At 42.8% G+C, this 16,151-nt stretch overlaps 1 protein-coding gene across 10 annotated transcripts in view; it reads right to left on the reverse strand.

The window, feature by feature from the left end:
* The window catches only part of GIT2 (GIT ArfGAP 2), a 48,583-nt gene that overhangs the window by 3,582 nt on the left and 28,850 nt on the right, over positions 1-16,151 (reverse strand). For 4 of the 10 annotated variants that reach the window (XM_069497483.1, XM_069497481.1, XM_069497479.1 and 1 more), the window contains 5 exons: positions 12,350-12,598; positions 10,628-10,717; positions 5,933-6,015; positions 4,705-4,893; positions 352-415 (listed from right to left, as the gene is read on the reverse strand). In XM_069497483.1, coding sequence (XP_069353584.1) covers positions 352-415; positions 4,705-4,893; positions 5,933-6,015; positions 10,628-10,717; positions 12,350-12,598 — 675 coding nt within the window. Of the gene's footprint in view, positions 1-351; positions 416-4,704; positions 4,894-5,932; positions 6,016-10,627; positions 10,718-12,349; positions 13,932-16,151 lie in introns of those variants that run through there. The other 6 variants (XM_069497484.1, XM_069497480.1, XM_069497485.1 and 3 more) reach the window with 3 other exon arrangements.

A 16,151-nucleotide genomic window follows, 5' to 3' on the forward strand; every position in this document is an offset into this window, starting at 1 on the left:
GTTTAAGAGATGCCGAAATGCTCTTACCCAAGGGTCAAAGTGCAAGCAGGGTAATTTTAATCGTATGTGCTATTTTGAGGTAGTTTTTGAAAAACATTAAGCCATGTGGGTGAAATATTCCAGATAAAATTTTATCCTATTAAAGCTTTTGCCTTTTAGCCCTTGACTTGTACATCCTTGTCTTATTAAAATCAGTATTCATGTAGAATAAAAATACTTCAAAGCTCTAATGACTTTGCATATTTACAAATTCTGTGTGCTACAGAAAGGTTAATAAATACACACGTCATAAAGAAATTGCTTGCAGTCCATTTAAAAGGATCTACAGGAAGTGAGGAGAAAGTGACTTACTTTGGGGAACAGCGCTGCCATTTCTGTAACAGCTACATGTATCCTCTCTGAGCAGGGAGTATAACTGCAAGAATATTGAAGAGATTATTCAGAGACAGTACAAAAGATTCAGAGGCAGAGAATATTCAAGTTCTAGAACATTCTGTTCACATTCCCTCAATGAAGGGATGAGGCTGTGGCCAGCCCGCTGTGCATCTCACACCACCAGAAGGCACACAGTTATAAAGCAGGGTGCCCATCCTTTCTTGAAAGTTCAATCTGATAAAAGCAGACCTAGGTGTGAAATGTGGCAACACACACTACTATATGGCCAGGTGACGCCACAAAGCTATTCATGTATACACAGATATTCACACCTCCTCAAGTTGGTCGTTTACAGATTCTCATGTGTTTCATCTTCCTAATTTCTAGCAAGAAAAAAGCATTTCCATGCAAAAGGCCACAGAAGTGAAAAATAAAGGACTGAAAAAAATTCCTTAAAATTATAATTGGAGACTACAGCTCAATACCCATGTGTCAGCTAACCAATGGACGCTTCTAAATTCCTTCCATTCGAACACACGTGAGCTGTTGGGGAGTCAGAATTCTTGACTCTGTGTAAAGAGAAAGCAGCAAGGTCTGCTTTGTACAGACCCTTATCTACAAAGTCACCACGTGCTTGTTTGCATCAAATGCTATCAGTGCGGTTAGCACATTCTCTGCAGCAACAACGTGCATAAAACTCGCCTGTCCTCATCCTCTCTTCCAGGCTGCCTGGTCTTCTAGTGGCCCCATAAATGCCACCACAAGAGCTACAGCTTGAGGAGCACCGACTTTGCAGACTCACGTAATATTCTCAACAGCCCTCTGAGCTTGGGACTGTCCTCACACCCACTGCTCAAATGAGGAAACTGAAATTCCTCCTCAAGGAGAAGAACAGATGCAGATAAGAAGAAGGCTGAGCTCGCACCCAGCGCCCCCGCCCCAGCCTGGCTGCTGATACCTAACTCACAGCAGATTCACACAGCTCTTCACCGCGAGCCTCTTCCCCCTGCTGAGTGTGATCTCACTGTGGGAGAATTAAGACTGTGGTTTTACCCAGGATTCTCATGCTTAGTACTGTGACAAGCCACACATGGAGCTAGTTTCTTGCACCTCACAAATGTTAGGTCTGCACCCCAGACAGTACGCGCTACAAGATGCGGAGAGGAAAGAACAAACTGATGATGGTATTAAGTGACAGTTCCTAGAGACCACGTTGCCACCAAGCCTGGGCTTTGTTTCTAGGAGGACTGACCCATAGCCCAGGAGGGAAAAGGGATATGAGAAAAGCCCTTTAGGAGTCCGTGTTTAGCACGTTAGGAAACACTGCTGTGAAGACCACAGGTTTGGTCTTACGCAAGAAGCCATGTGGCTGTAAATTCAAAATTTTCCTTCTAAGATACTGAACCAAGTGCCATTCAGCATCCATGATGACTTAAAACCCTCAAGTAACATTCCCTCCCTCCCTTTTAAACCAAAAACTTGGCTTCTGAGTAAAAGCTGTCATTATAAACATACATACTTCATCTCTGTAAGAAATCTAGTATCACAACTATTTTAATGAAGACTGACTATATTTTAATTAAACTATTACACTTCAAGAAAATGGTTTATATTATCTAAAAATGTTCTCAAATGGGAAATCCCTTTACCTTTGAGAGCAATTAGAACCATGTACCAAATAACAGAAATGCCAACACATAAGGAGTAAATATGAAGGGACAACAATCTGGTCACACAGACACCCAGAAAGAAAAAAAAAAAGCAATGTCTATAGCAATCGCTTCTATCACGCATGAATGTTTCCTGAACTCGTGTGTCCACTGACATCACAGTAACTAGGAACCATACCTAGGAGTTTTATGTTTTGTTGGTCATGGCTTCCTTTGGAGAAATACAGTTTACCCATTCCCCTGCTACATAGAGAAGGCATTTTTCCTAAGGCCGCCTCTCTAAGTTCACTCACTGTTTTGGGAAGTCCTCAATACACCACAAAACAAAGCACATGCAGATTAATGAGGAAGTCCTCCTCCTTTATCAAAGGGAATTCAAGTTCACAACTTCAAACTGTTATCTTTCCTGGCCAGGCATGGTGGCTCACGCCTATAATCCCAGCACTTTGGGAGGCTGAGGTGGGAGGATTGCCTGAGGCCAGGAGCTTGAGACCAGCCTGAGCAACACAGTGAGACCTTTTCTCTACAAAAAAATAGGAAAATTAGCCAGGCACAGTGGTGCACACCTATAATCCCCTGCTACTTGGAAGGCTGAGGCAGGAGGATCGCTCGAGCCCAGGAGTTTGAGGTTGCTGTGAGCTACAATGACACTACTGCACTCTAGCCTGGGCAACAGAGACCGACCCTATCTCAAAATAAAAAAATTGGTATCTTTCCTCAAAAAGGTTTTTGTGTGTAAGTCACAATTCCTGAAGTGTGTGTGTGTTTGTGTGTGTGAGAGAGAGCAGGTAGGGAGCGGCACCGGAGGCCCAGGAGGTTGGCCCAGGCTGCAGGAAAGTCAGGAGCTGGGGGGAGATGGCTCAGATGAACAAGAGGAGCAAATGAGAAAAAGCCATGGGTTTAATTAGCACAACGCAAGGTTATAAACAAAAGCATCTTGGATATCTAAGTAAGCAGAGATTTTCATAGAACATTCAACATTTTATAAAATATAAATACTCTAGGCCAATTCTGGTTTTAAACCAAACAAATGAGCTGCTGATGAAAATCTCTGCATCATTCTCTCATGGTCTTAAAAAAAAGAAATAATCAGATCACAAAATGTGTTGAATGGATTTGTACATCTTTAAAAAAAAAAAAAACAAAAAAAAACTTCCCAAATTGCACCAAGCACCACATTGCAATTTTTGAAGCCAGAAATGGCCTCAGGGTAATAATTATATTTTTGACAACTATCAGAGAGAGCAATACAAGGTAAGCACATTTTTTTAGTTTGAAATACAAGCACAGCACTTCTGAACTAGAGAAATGAAAAGTGAAGCGCACTGATAAACGGGGGCGAGTGCTCAAGGGTTCTTCTTGTACCGGGATTACTTGAAACACTGTCAAACACGGACTTGGGAAAGCTGTGGAACACTTTGCTTTATGTCATCAGATATGAAGTCACTCTGCCCAGCCTACCACCCCGAGCTAAGTGATACTGCGCTGACAACACGTGAGGCCCGGAAGGCTCGGAATAAAGAGGGTGCCCGGGAAAGGGGAAGACAAATCGCTATACGGTTTTGTGAAAGAAGGCTGAGAAATTACGCAGGTTCCTCTTCCAGCAGTCCAGCCATGAAGACTAGCTCTCGCCTTTCAATAAATGAGGATGAGTCCTTTCTTGCCTAATGGGAAATGGTGACACTGGGAGAAGTCTGAGCTGGATCAGAAAGAAAAAGGGCAGGGAAAAGGAGGGAACACAAAGGCACGAAGGCATCTTTATGTGCGAGAAGAGAACAGAGAGAAGAACGAACGAATAGTACGTGTCCCTTGAACACCTTCTGCTCGTGCAAGGCGCAAAGAGAAGTTCTTCGCTGAGGTCTTAAACTTTGCTGACCTAATGAAAAGAATGGGACTGTTCTCGGGTTTGACCACACTGTTGTTTCCTCAACCTCGACGGGATGATTTTAAACAACGTTTTAAGAGCGTGTCTAGATCCGGCCAGTCGTGGGAAACAAGGATGTCACCCAGAGCAGTATGTTCTTACCAGGAGTTCTCAGAGAACTCACTCTTGGGGAACAAAAGGGTAAGTTGGAACAAGAGCCAGTCCCTTCCTTAGAGCAAGAGATAGCTACACGATGTGCTTCCGTTCAGGCCAAGCAGACTCTCCTTTCATGGCCAGAGAATTATCTGGGTGACGATTAGGTCAACTTTTATCTCTAAACCACTTGTTTCTTAGAAGTCTATACACATACTGACACACACATACACAGATAAATCAGGTTCCTTTCAGGATGCCTTTGGTGTGGGCACCCGTGTCCCTAGCTGAGGGAAGCAGGGAGCAGCAGTGGCTGGGAGTAGGTAGCGAGGCAGCTCCCTTCCCCTGTCCTAGTACTGGCGCTGTCACCACCCCAGATACGCCGCAGTCCTATTTCTAGAGACACTTACTTTCAGAAAGCTCCATAACAAGATGAAAAAAAAAAAAAACGACAATACCATGTATACAAGACAAATCAAAACAAAATGGATTCATCTGTTCTCAAGCCTGTTCTATAAACCCGAAGTTTCCAAGGACCTTAAAGTCAGCACGTTGGAAACGACCACCATTTGGAACGTGAGCCGCAACCCTCTCGGAGCGTGTCCACACGCTCTCCCCACGTGGGTCTTCAGTCCCCCTTACCTGTCATGTTTATTTTCCTGGGCTGCTCTCAAGAGCTCCTGTATGTTTTTGGTGATCTGTTCGGTCTTCCGGATGACGTCTTCAGTGCTGGGGAGAGTGGGGCTTGGGGCCACATGGGGTTCTGCGGTGTCTGCCGCTGAGCTGTCACCCGGCCACACCATACTTCTTTGCCTTCCCTTTCGGCTGGACCTGTAAACATCAAAGATGTGGCCGAATGCAACAGGCGCTTACTGGCTGCTTCTCTGTTTCCGTGAGCCACTTTGTATGCACTGGCTGCCTGCACGCGCAAGCTGTTTTTGTGGTTTCCTTTATCCTGTCTCGCGGGAGACTCATGTAAGGCTGTTTCACCAACTGGCAGCTACGGTTCACGCAGAGGCTGTTTTACTCTACCACGGGGCTGGAAGTCATGACTCCTACACAAAGAGTGAAGGAGGGGAAGGAGGGGGGAATAACTGGAGTGGGCAGGGTGTATGGTTATGAAACCAACATTGGTTAAGCCAATTCCTTGGGGTACAAATGCAGAATGTAACCTAATGTCGATTTAACAATGGAGTATTGATTTTAAGCACATTGAAGATATCTAGAGAGACACATTTAACATGCTGGTAAAAGGAAAAAAGGCCTTTTGGCAATAATGTGAGATGAGAAGAAAGACATGTGAACTATGACTGTAAGGAACAAGAGCCAGTCTCTGACTATTTTAAGACCTTATGGGGGCCGGGCGCGGTGGCTCATGCCTGTAATCCTAGCACTCTGGGAGGCCGAGGTGGGCGGATCGTTTGAGCTCAGGAGTTCGAGACCAGCCTGAGCAAGAGCGAGACCCCATCTCTACTAAAAATAGAAAGAAATTATATGGACAGCTAAAAATATATATAGAAAAAATTAGCCGGGCATGGTGGTGCATGCCTGTAGTCCCAGCTACTCGGGAGGCTGAGACAGGAGGATCGCTTGAGCTCAGGAGTTAGAGGTTGCTGTGAGCTAGGCTGACGCCACGGCACTCACTCTAGCCTGGGCAACAGAGTGAGACTCTGTCTCAAAAAAAAAAAAAAAAAAAAAAAAAGACCTTATGGGTACACTCATGGCTCTCTTCAGAAAAAAAAAAAAAAAAAAAAAAAAAAAAAGAGCTTATGGGTTTGAGACTAGAGAAAAGGGCCTCTGCTGGCCAAGGCCTGCCAGGCTCCCGGCGTCTGAGCGCCCACCCTCCGGCACGCTCCTCCTGCAGATGTACCCCGTGTCGTCTGGCTCCATGTCGTTGGGAGTGTTGTCGTAGTCGCTCTCAGGTGTGCTGTTCTGCTTCTCCAGCCTGGATGCCTGCAGGAAGGGAGAGGGGACCCCCATGAGTTCAGAACGCGAGACACGTCTTGGGAGTCTTCCCCAGGAATCATTACCTGTCGGGCTGCTGGCCTTCGAGCGCCAGATCTCGTTTGGGACAGGAGTCAACTCATTAGGGAAAATTTAGTAAACGATGAGCAACGGATCCAGAAATGGTTCCTTTCCTTCTCTGCACCATTTTCTTCTTAAGCTCAGTGGTTACTCCATAAACAGATCCTTGGTACAAACTCACACACACATGCAAGGCACACACCCTCATTTCGTTCTCAAAGGAATATGGAGATTGTAACGTGAAGAGACCCAGTTAAAAACAAACATGCCGGCACTTATATGACCACAGATCTTCAGCACCGGCAGCCACCTGCAGATTATCTGGTTTAACGCCAGATGAGGAGATGTGGGGCCAAAAACGCTGGGTGACCCACAAAGTCCATAGAAAAACAAGACCAAGCACCCAGATCTCCTGTCTCCTGCAATATTCCATGTGGGCTGTGACAACTGCCACTCCTCAAAACACGGCTCTCCAAGAACTGCCCCCAGAGATGACTTTTATGAGCCCCCTGGGAAAACCCAGTATTACTGATTTATAGCCACATGTTATTTGTGAACCAAAGTGGATTAACCCAGTATGACACTTGGTTTCAAATCACTTTTATGTTTCCAAAAATATCCCGTAAAATGTAAAGATTCAAGGCAACTGTGGCGATTCAAGAATGGGACACAGATTCAAAAGAGGAATCCTAAAAATGTTGTGAGCAAATGGCAGCACTGCTAAATACAGGGCCTTCCAGGGGGACGAAATTTGAAGGGGACCACGTTCTGGAGTGCTTAGTAAAAATTATTTCCCCTCAGTATTTATCTTATCCATAATGTTCGAGAACTTCTTTATCTAGAACAGAAATCGGCAGAAGCTGATTCAAACGGATTATATCGTAAAATACAAGGACAAGCTATTCCTAGCTCTATACCTTGAATTTAACCCAAGTTAATCAAAGCACGTGACTAAGGAATTTTACTGATCTGCAATAAAGTGTTGCTAAGGATATAGACGTTGCTATAGATATAAACTAAGAGGCTTGTTTGAACATATGGAGACCGGCAGCTTCACTGAAAAGAATGGCTACTTTTGAGCAGGTCAGTTTAAAGCGAGCCCGCATAGGTCTAATTATTTGCTCATTAGCAATAATCCTCATTGGTACAGGCAAGGTCGAGGTGGAGCGTCTCCTGTTCATGCCACATTGCATTTCCTATCCCCCATGGCCTCTCTTTTCCTCCCCCGTGGCAAATGCTCTCTTTTCTCTGTCTGCTAAGGTCTTTCACATTTCCCCAAATGCTCTATTTGGTCCCTAGACACTCTAATAGAAGACACCTCCTTTGGGCTCCTAAAATTCTACATGAACTCGTCACACTTTACCTACTCAAATTCATTAGGCAAATGGCAAAGTGTTGGCTTAGAGCCATATGGCGAGTCTGTAAAGCTAAGTTCTGTAAAATCTACTACGACTTTTAAGATGCCTTTGTTTTTATATCCTACAGTAAGCAGTTCTGCTTCACTTGCTGCCTTGCTTTGATCTGGCTTTATGAACAAACTAGTGAGTCACTGGCTACTAGAAGTCTCAATGGAAGACCAAAGGCACATACTGTATCCAGCGCAGGAAGAGAAACGAGGGTCTTCTAGAGATGATTTCAAAAAACAAAACCAAACAAAAAGCCCCAAAACTCTTCTTATCTTTCACAGGGAATGTCTAAGCTTTACATTTATTTTCCTTTAGCTTTTTTTTATATATGCCCACACACAGGGGCATATATATATGTGTGTTTGCGTGTATATATACATACACGAATGGGTAAAAACTTGCATTTAAATAATTATACTGGAAAATTTGTCCAGAGCTGTTTCCAGTGGAAAAAATCTATAAAAGAATTAAACTCCCCAAATTCAACATTTTTATAATGTATCCTTTTGCCTTCCTTGACACAAATTTGATAATTACAAATCAAACGCCTTACTCACAATGATCAAATGTACAAAGTTTCATTTAAACATTTTAGAACAGCAATGACTCATATACCTAATAAAAGCACTCAGGAAATGTTTCTCAGGTACAGAAAACAACATATTGTAGCAACCACCCAGGAAATCAGTTACTTACACTTTAAGTTCTTCATTGTTGTCAACAAAAGCATATGTACAGGATCCCAGTGTAGTCAGCATTTAATTTTATGGAAATTATTGTGAACATGCAGAGCCAAGAGTTACTAGTTAGAAGTGCTGCTCTCTCAAAGCTGTTAATAGAAAAGTTACCTTATAGCTGGTGCTGGTTCAGTCTGTTTAATAGGTTTGCAGCTCTCTCTTAATACACACACACCATAAAAATCTAAAACCATGATGAAGCCGTCAGGAACAATCAGGATTTCAGTTTAAGCGACTTAACTGTTAATTCTGGACCAAACTTGGTCTCAGCAAGCAGTCCTGGCAATGATTTTCAAAGCTACCAAAAAAAATTTTTTAAAAAAACAAATTTCACAGTGGACAAAAGAAGTTTATTTGACTCTTACTAACAAAATTTCAAACAAGATATTTCATTACTGTTTAAATGTTCTATTATTATTATTATTATTTTTGAGACAGAGTCTTACTCTGTTGCCCGGGCTAGAGTGCCGTGGCATCAGCCTAGCTCACAGCAACCTTACAGTCCTGGGCTCAAGCGATCCTCCTGCCTCAGCCTCCCGAGTAGCTGGGACTACAGGCGTGCGCCACCATGCCTGGCTAATTTTTTCTATATATATTTTTAGTTGTCCAGCTAATTTCTTTCTATTTTTAGTAGAGATAAGGTCTTGTTCTTGCTCAGGCTGGTCTCGAACTCCTGAGCTCAATCCACCTGCCTCGGACTCCCAGAGTGCTAGGATTACAGGCGTGAGTCACCATGCCCAGCCTCAAATGTTCTTTAGTTTAACTGGAATTATTGTAATGAAAACATTGTAATGTTCAATTTCAGAACTTCTTATCAAGAATTCTTTTTAATACACTACTTCAAAAGTTTAGTAAAGAATCCCAAAATGGCCAGACACGGTGGTCCATGCCTTTAGTCCCAGCTACTCAGGAGGCTGAAGTGGGGAGATTGCTTGAGGCTAGTTCAAGGCTGCAGTGAGCTATGACTGTGCCTATGAATAGCCAGTGTACTCCAGCCTGGGCAATATAGCAAGACCCCATCTCTTAAAAAAAAAAAAAAGAATCCCAAAAGGACTTTTGTGAACCATATGCTACTGGCAGTGGAGAAGAAGGATTCTCTATCATTCCTAAATGCTTCCTAGGTGTAGAGGGAATGGGCAAAGACCCAGTGCAAATCCCACCTTGTCTGTAAAGGTGGTCTTTCACCCACAGCCATCTTCCTTATGCTATCCTTCTATCAAAAAAAAAATTGAGCCAAAATCAGAACACAAGTCTTCAAAGCCTGTGCTCTTTCCATGACTTTCCCAGGTTGCAGTCATGTACTCTTTGTGCATGAAATTATTTATTGATGATGACTTTGGAAGCAGGGACTGTGCCACCTAATTCCTTAGAACTGTTTAACTGACTCACCAAAAGGCTAGGTATGGAGGAGGTGCTTAATACTTATTGCCTGGCTACAATAAACGGAGTTTACCTGAATCATGCACTGCTATGGAGAAGGTAAGTTACACACTGGCAGGCTGGGTTTGATCAACCAATACAAGTGAACAGCTTTCTGTTAATAGCTGCCTGCATGCCTCCAAAGCCATTAGGTGTTAACAATTCTGATTCAGGATGCAGGGACTGTAAAACCTTTGTTTGTCAAGTATGTTGCTGATATAAAATGTGTCATAGGTTTAAATAAAGGCCAGGTGTGGTGGCTCACATCCATAATCTCAGCACTGTGGGAGGCTGAGGCAGGAGGATGGCTTGAGGCCAGGAGTTCAAGACCAGCCTGGGCAACATAGCGAGACCCCATCTCTACAAAAAAAAATCTAAAAATTAGCTGAGCATAGTGGTGTGAACCTGTAGTCCTAGCTACTCAGGAGGCTGAGGTAGGAGATCACTGGAGCCCAGGAATTCAAGGTTACAGTGAATTATGATTGTGCCACTGCACTCTAGCCTGGGCAACCGAGTGAGACACTGTCTCAAAATCAATAAAAATAAAAACATAAAATAAATAAACAAAAAAGGCATGACGTTTTAGTGCTTCAGCTAGTTCAAATATAGCAGTTTTAATCAGATAACCATAGCTCTTAACAAATTTAACAGATTTACCCTATTACCATATTTAACCAGCAGCCAGCTAATTTTTTGATTGTTTAAAAAGACGGTATGCTCAGAATAAACGCTATAGGGTGATTTGTGAACTTTGTTAAATATGATGTGAAAATGAGCAATGTGGAGTTAGACAAAAGGGAGGCCGCCTCTCGACAGGCGTGCGTGCGTGTGCACCCCACGTGCTGTGAGAAACCAGGAGGGAAGCGCTGCCTCATGCAGGACGAAGGGCAGTTAGCAAGGGACAGGAGGACCCAAGCACGAAGCGCCCAGGAGCACTGCCCCTCCTCCAGAGAGCAGACCATTCAGAGTGTACTTAACCCTTCGGGTGCTTTCGTCCCTCGACCAGGAAAGCGTGGAGGGGAAGGAGGGCAGTGATGAAGAGGAGGTCACAAGCGCACTCCTCCCGATCTGGAAGGGGAAAGAGAAACACACTCGGGAAAATACAAAACAGACAAAAAACCCTACCATCTCACCTGGCTTTGGTAAAGAATTCTAGAAAATAACTTAGTATGTGAGATGAGTGCTAAAATCTTAGTGACGGCTGGTGAACAGGTCCCCAGGGATGTTTAATCCCTTAGAGAAACACCTCCCAGAAATTGCTCTGAATTTAATAAGACTACTTTTCCATAAGGGAAAAGACAATACCTAGTGTAATTTGTCAAATTTACTGATAGTTTTTTTAATGGGTAGCCTAAAGTGAACATTTGTTTTTTAATCAGGACTGACAATATGAAATGAGAAACTATACAAATGATTGTAAGTTGGTATACATTATTAGTCCAATTTTTAGTATGATTATAGAGCTTCTGTACTAGTATGACATCCTTACATTCTAAATTTTTCAAAAATTAAAAAGTATACTGTAAAAACTAACAAAGGTTGCTTGTCCTAAATTCCGTTTTCAGTTATATAAGATTCTTAATTTAGTTCCATGGCATTCTCATTACACCAAATGTATTGAATCAATTGCCTTCGAATGATAAACCCAAACAACTTAAAAAAAAGTTGAGATAAGGGACTCCCAATTATTATACAATATAACAACACTGTAATTTTACTACATTAAAGTTTGACAAAATTAAAGTAGGGTTTAATTTACTAGATCATATCCTTTACTTTGCATTTACCTTGAAAACTTTTTTGAAACTCCTATCAAATTTGACTAAAGAAATAATATCTTTTGACACTCAAATAGTATTCTCTGGAAAAACACCACATAAAAAACTTTAAAATGTCTAACATTTTGTCAAAACATAGATTCTTATAATACATTAATCCAGAAGAAACATAATATCTGAGAACCCCACAACACAATATTTATCCCATTGCAAAATAAGATTGTTAGAACCCTGCGACAGAATGTAATCATCGGAATTCAACACTTGTAAGACTGATGTAGAGTATGACATTTCCTTTTTATGAGATGACAAAGCCACACTTCCTCCCATGAAGGGGAGGAGGAGGATGCAGAAGCTAACCTAGCAGACACACTTGAGTGCACGTGGACAGGCTGCAGAGGTCTGGAGCCTTCCAGACTTGCCTGCAGATCCGGGCCACAGAGGCAAGGCCACCTGCTCAAGTGGGAGATGCTGAAAAGGCATCTGGGATTCTAAGGGCTCCAGTTCACAAAGGGGCACATCCCTGCCACCTCAAAGAAGATGACACTTCTTTCTGCTAGTGACCTTTATAATTTGTTACTGTTTTTGGAAGTGAAGGGGGAAGGAGGGAAGTTTTATGAAAAATAATTCCAATACTGGCTGGTTGGGAAATATATAATGGATACGGGAGAGAAAAAGGGGAGTGGGAGTTGACAAGAGCCAGAATCCCCAACTTGGCTGAAAAACTTTCAGTCCGTGGCCCTGTGTGCTTGTGGGAATATAGCAAGCATCTGTGGACATGTTAATACAGCAAACACAACGGCAACTCTCTTAGCCCAATTTGGCAAAGCAGAGGCGCGGGGGTCTGCGGGTTCAGAACAGGGCACAGAGGAGTCAGGCGACACAGACAGTGAACAGCGAAAGCGCCAGTGGTGTTACTTACGTGTGCGGGGAAGGGCTGGAGTCTCGTCCTGCTCTCCTCGGGACGGCTCGCTTCTCCCATTGGGAGATACGCTTTCTGACCTGATCCCGTCTCGTACATGGACATGGGCCTACTGCCCCGGGCAGACGGACGTCGCTTTAAGGAAGAGTGGTTGGAAGGGTCTGTGTACTCAGAACCAGTTTGCACCTGATATATATTGGTTGTGGCCTGTTTCCTGAGGTTCGAATTTTCACTCTGGAGTGTTTGAAGCTGAAAGAAATGTTTGGCAGTGGGACTGTGTTTTCTTATAGCAAGCAGAAAAAGCAAACACCAAGTCAATGAATACGACCACCAGCTTTAAACAATAAGGATAACAATGGCTAGCTAGGTTGAAAGTAAAAAGCAACAACAAACGAGAACTCTTTCTTCTGGAATGAGTGAAACACAATCAACTCACCTCATTACGTAAGCAAATAGTTTAATTTCTGAATGTGGAAAGTTGCAGTTTGGACTTTTAAAAAACTAAATGTCTAACCACTTCAAACACTTGTCATGGCGGGGCTGGGAAATGTTTGCAGGCAAGCTGTACTCTGGGTTATTCTAAGTCTCGAGCAAGAGCTTGAGATCATTAAGACATCACTTAGGGAACCTGCTTTTTCAAATGAGCCCTGAGCAATTTGCAAATGCCAAAAATGACAGCAGACACCATGGAAGCAGCACAAAGATGACTAGAGTTGCTTTGCAAAGCAAGAAAGACAGTGAAGTTCAGCTTATGAAAAATCAGATCAGCTATTGCTTTCCAAAAAGCCAACAAGAAAAATTATGATTAATAGGTTTTTATTACATAGTACTCTTGATATTCCAAACAATTCAGCACTTTTTTTAAAAAAAAAAATATAGAGGGAACCGAATCATGGAAGTTTGCTATATTAACATATCACGAAGAAAACTGGAAACCTATGGAACTATGTTAACATCTTCGTAAGAATGCTCCACGTGGCATGCTGGCTTCCCTTTGGTGATCGATCATCTTTCAGCCGGGGCTGGAATATTTGGCCTTTCTCTCCTTTGGCTTTTTCACCCAAAAAACACGACCACGGTGGTGTCAGCTTTGGACACGCTACTCTGTCTGGCACCACCCATTTTAGTTAGAGACTGTCACTCGGAGGCCCTGAACGCTCCTTCCATTCCTCACATGCAGGCAGCTTCATGGTGTTTGATGAATTAGAGTTAAGGGATCGGCAAGGAATCGTGTTACTCTTTAGCATCTGGCATTTTAAACACAATTAGCTGCGTCCATTCTGCACAGCGTCCTTCCCCTCTGGTGCTCCTTCATCTTCCGTGACATTTTACAAGCTGGGTGTGGTGTGAGTTCAGCTGTCTACTCTTTGACAGAGATTGTAAAATCTGACCAAATTCCCCACCAGGGCCAAGGTTTAAGTCCATAAGCAACTGTCTGCACCAGAAGATCATTACTTTCTCAAGAGCAAACCCATTCAATGTTGGGAGTTACTTTCAAATTTTTATTTAGAAAGCACCGATCTGTGAAAAATACACCAATAGTAGTTGCTCCTCTTCATTAATTAGCATCTTTTCCAAGCAACTGTTAAATGTGAAAGATCAGATATAAATCATGCTACTTTGTCAATTTTCCATATAGAAAAAAAAAAAAACAACTTTACCTAACTTTGAAAGAAAACCAATACATCTTTGCTAAGTAAACAAATTCCACATACTTTACACGAACAGCGCCAAACCTCTGTGAAAGTGTGACTTGCTGCCTCTTCCTCAGAAAGGTCACTCATCCTCAGTTTCCGTGAACAGCAAGCCATTAGGTAATGATAGATTGCTTCTACACCACCAAGGCTGCCGGGGCAGACCTCATATCCGCAACTCTCTTTCCAGAGAAAGAACAGCTGCAACGGGCAAAGCAGCCGCTGCAAATCCCTACATTCCAGGATACAGACAGGCATGAGGGGCCTGTCAAAACTATTTCGTAGGGAACCCAGGGCTTAGCGTCCAAAGAATGAGGACCATGACTGATCCACGTCCCTCGACGGGGCACTGGTGCATCTGGTCACATGCTTGTCTGTCTATGGAAAAAGCCCCAGTCACAGTTTCTCAGTTAAGGCCCTGAAATCTGAAACTCTGTCCTAACACTTCTCGTGCCTCTAAAACATCCAGCCTGGATTTTGTCTGAATGTGCTTTCACGAGCACAAGTTCGTGTTTTCACGAGCACAAGTTCGTGTTTTCACGAGCACAAGTTCCTGTTTTCAATTTTTAAAAACGTTAGTACTTTGTATTTAGAGAGATGTCCTCGGATAAATTTTAATGGTATTTATCTTAATAAAAACCAGGCTACACTTTTTTTTTGTTTGGAAGGAATTTAACAGGAAATAAAACGTTACAGATAATTCAACAGTTTCCGAAATCAAGAGCATTTCTAAGAATTAAAGGGATAATCAACAGGCAATGGCAATTTCACTCTGTGTTTCTTAAGGAAGCTCAAGACATTTGCTTTCTCTGGTGAGTTCTATAAATATTGAAAGGAGCATTACAGAATTAAAAAACGTGGTGTGGAAAAAAACAAAAAGTGGTGTGTAGCAGATTGGTACACAATGGCAACAATCAGCATGTTTCAGAAAAAGTCACCTCAATAAAATTATCGGTCCAGTTAATGGGACAAACTACTACAAATCCGCTAAACAAAATATATTTCAGAAAAGGCAGAGGAAGTGCAAGTCCTGTATGTTATGACGAAGGGGCGCTAGACATGGCTGGGAGGCGCAGAGCAAGTGTCTGCTCGTTCAAAGCTGACTGATCTTCAGGCATTCTTGTCCCCTTCTACTACAGCTACTGGAGCCATTTATTTCAAAAGGTCTCAAAAAAGATCTAGAGCTCAACTCCGAAGGAATCCTAGACCAAACCCCAGGCGACGGTGCACAGCAATGTACTTCCCTGGGAAGTAGAGGAGTGTGGGCCCCTTTTTAGTTCTTGGGCCTTTCTTTAGGAAGCAGCATTGAAAAAGATCCAGCCACAAATGAAATGCACCATGTCCTCAGGTCTTGAAAATGATCTGGAAACGTTACTCCTCAAATGACAGCAGAAAGACACAGATTACGTATTTCGCTTTGTTTCTGTTTAAGGGGATCTCATTTTTGAAGAGAACTGAATGATGCAATACCCACGAAGTCAAGGGCAAAATTTGGAATTTTGCAACTTCTTTTTCTTTGCCTTCTCATAAAGAGGTACATACGGAATGCCCCAACTTGGCGTATTCCTTGCTACTATCAGCCATTCTCCTTCTAGGGATTAATGTATTCACATGGTTCTGCTTCTCTCAAAAGGTCATGAGAAAATGCTGAACAAATGAGATTGTTCCTTACTAGCATGCAGTTCTTGCTAGTACAAACTACATGTTTTCTCTTATTTACTGAGAACCTGCTCTCTGAGGCAGGCCCTGCTCTAGGTTCCGAGGATACCACAGGTAAGTGGCAAGAACCAGTGAAAAATAAGGCAGGGATGTGGGACAGGGAGGCCTGGGCAGAGGTGGGTAATAACTCAGGGTCAGAGTGAACAGGGAGCACCTTGCCTGGTGTGGGGTAGGGTTTGAACGCTGATAGACACGTACACCTGTCCAGGGCTTTCGTCTGCTCTTTCTCCATGGTGTGATTATCCTTTAGAACTAGCGATAGGAAGAATCACATCCAGGTTCCCAGGAAGCACAGAAAAGTGCAAGTGTTATTATAACTGATACAAACACTTAACAAATAGGTTGTCAGATTTCTCCTCCTTGGGGAGCTTACTCTAGATATATTTCTA

The sequence above is a fragment of the Eulemur rufifrons genome, chromosome 21, assembly GCF_041146395.1.
Source record: "Eulemur rufifrons isolate Redbay chromosome 21, OSU_ERuf_1, whole genome shotgun sequence".
Taxonomy (NCBI): Eukaryota; Metazoa; Chordata; class Mammalia; order Primates; family Lemuridae; genus Eulemur; species Eulemur rufifrons.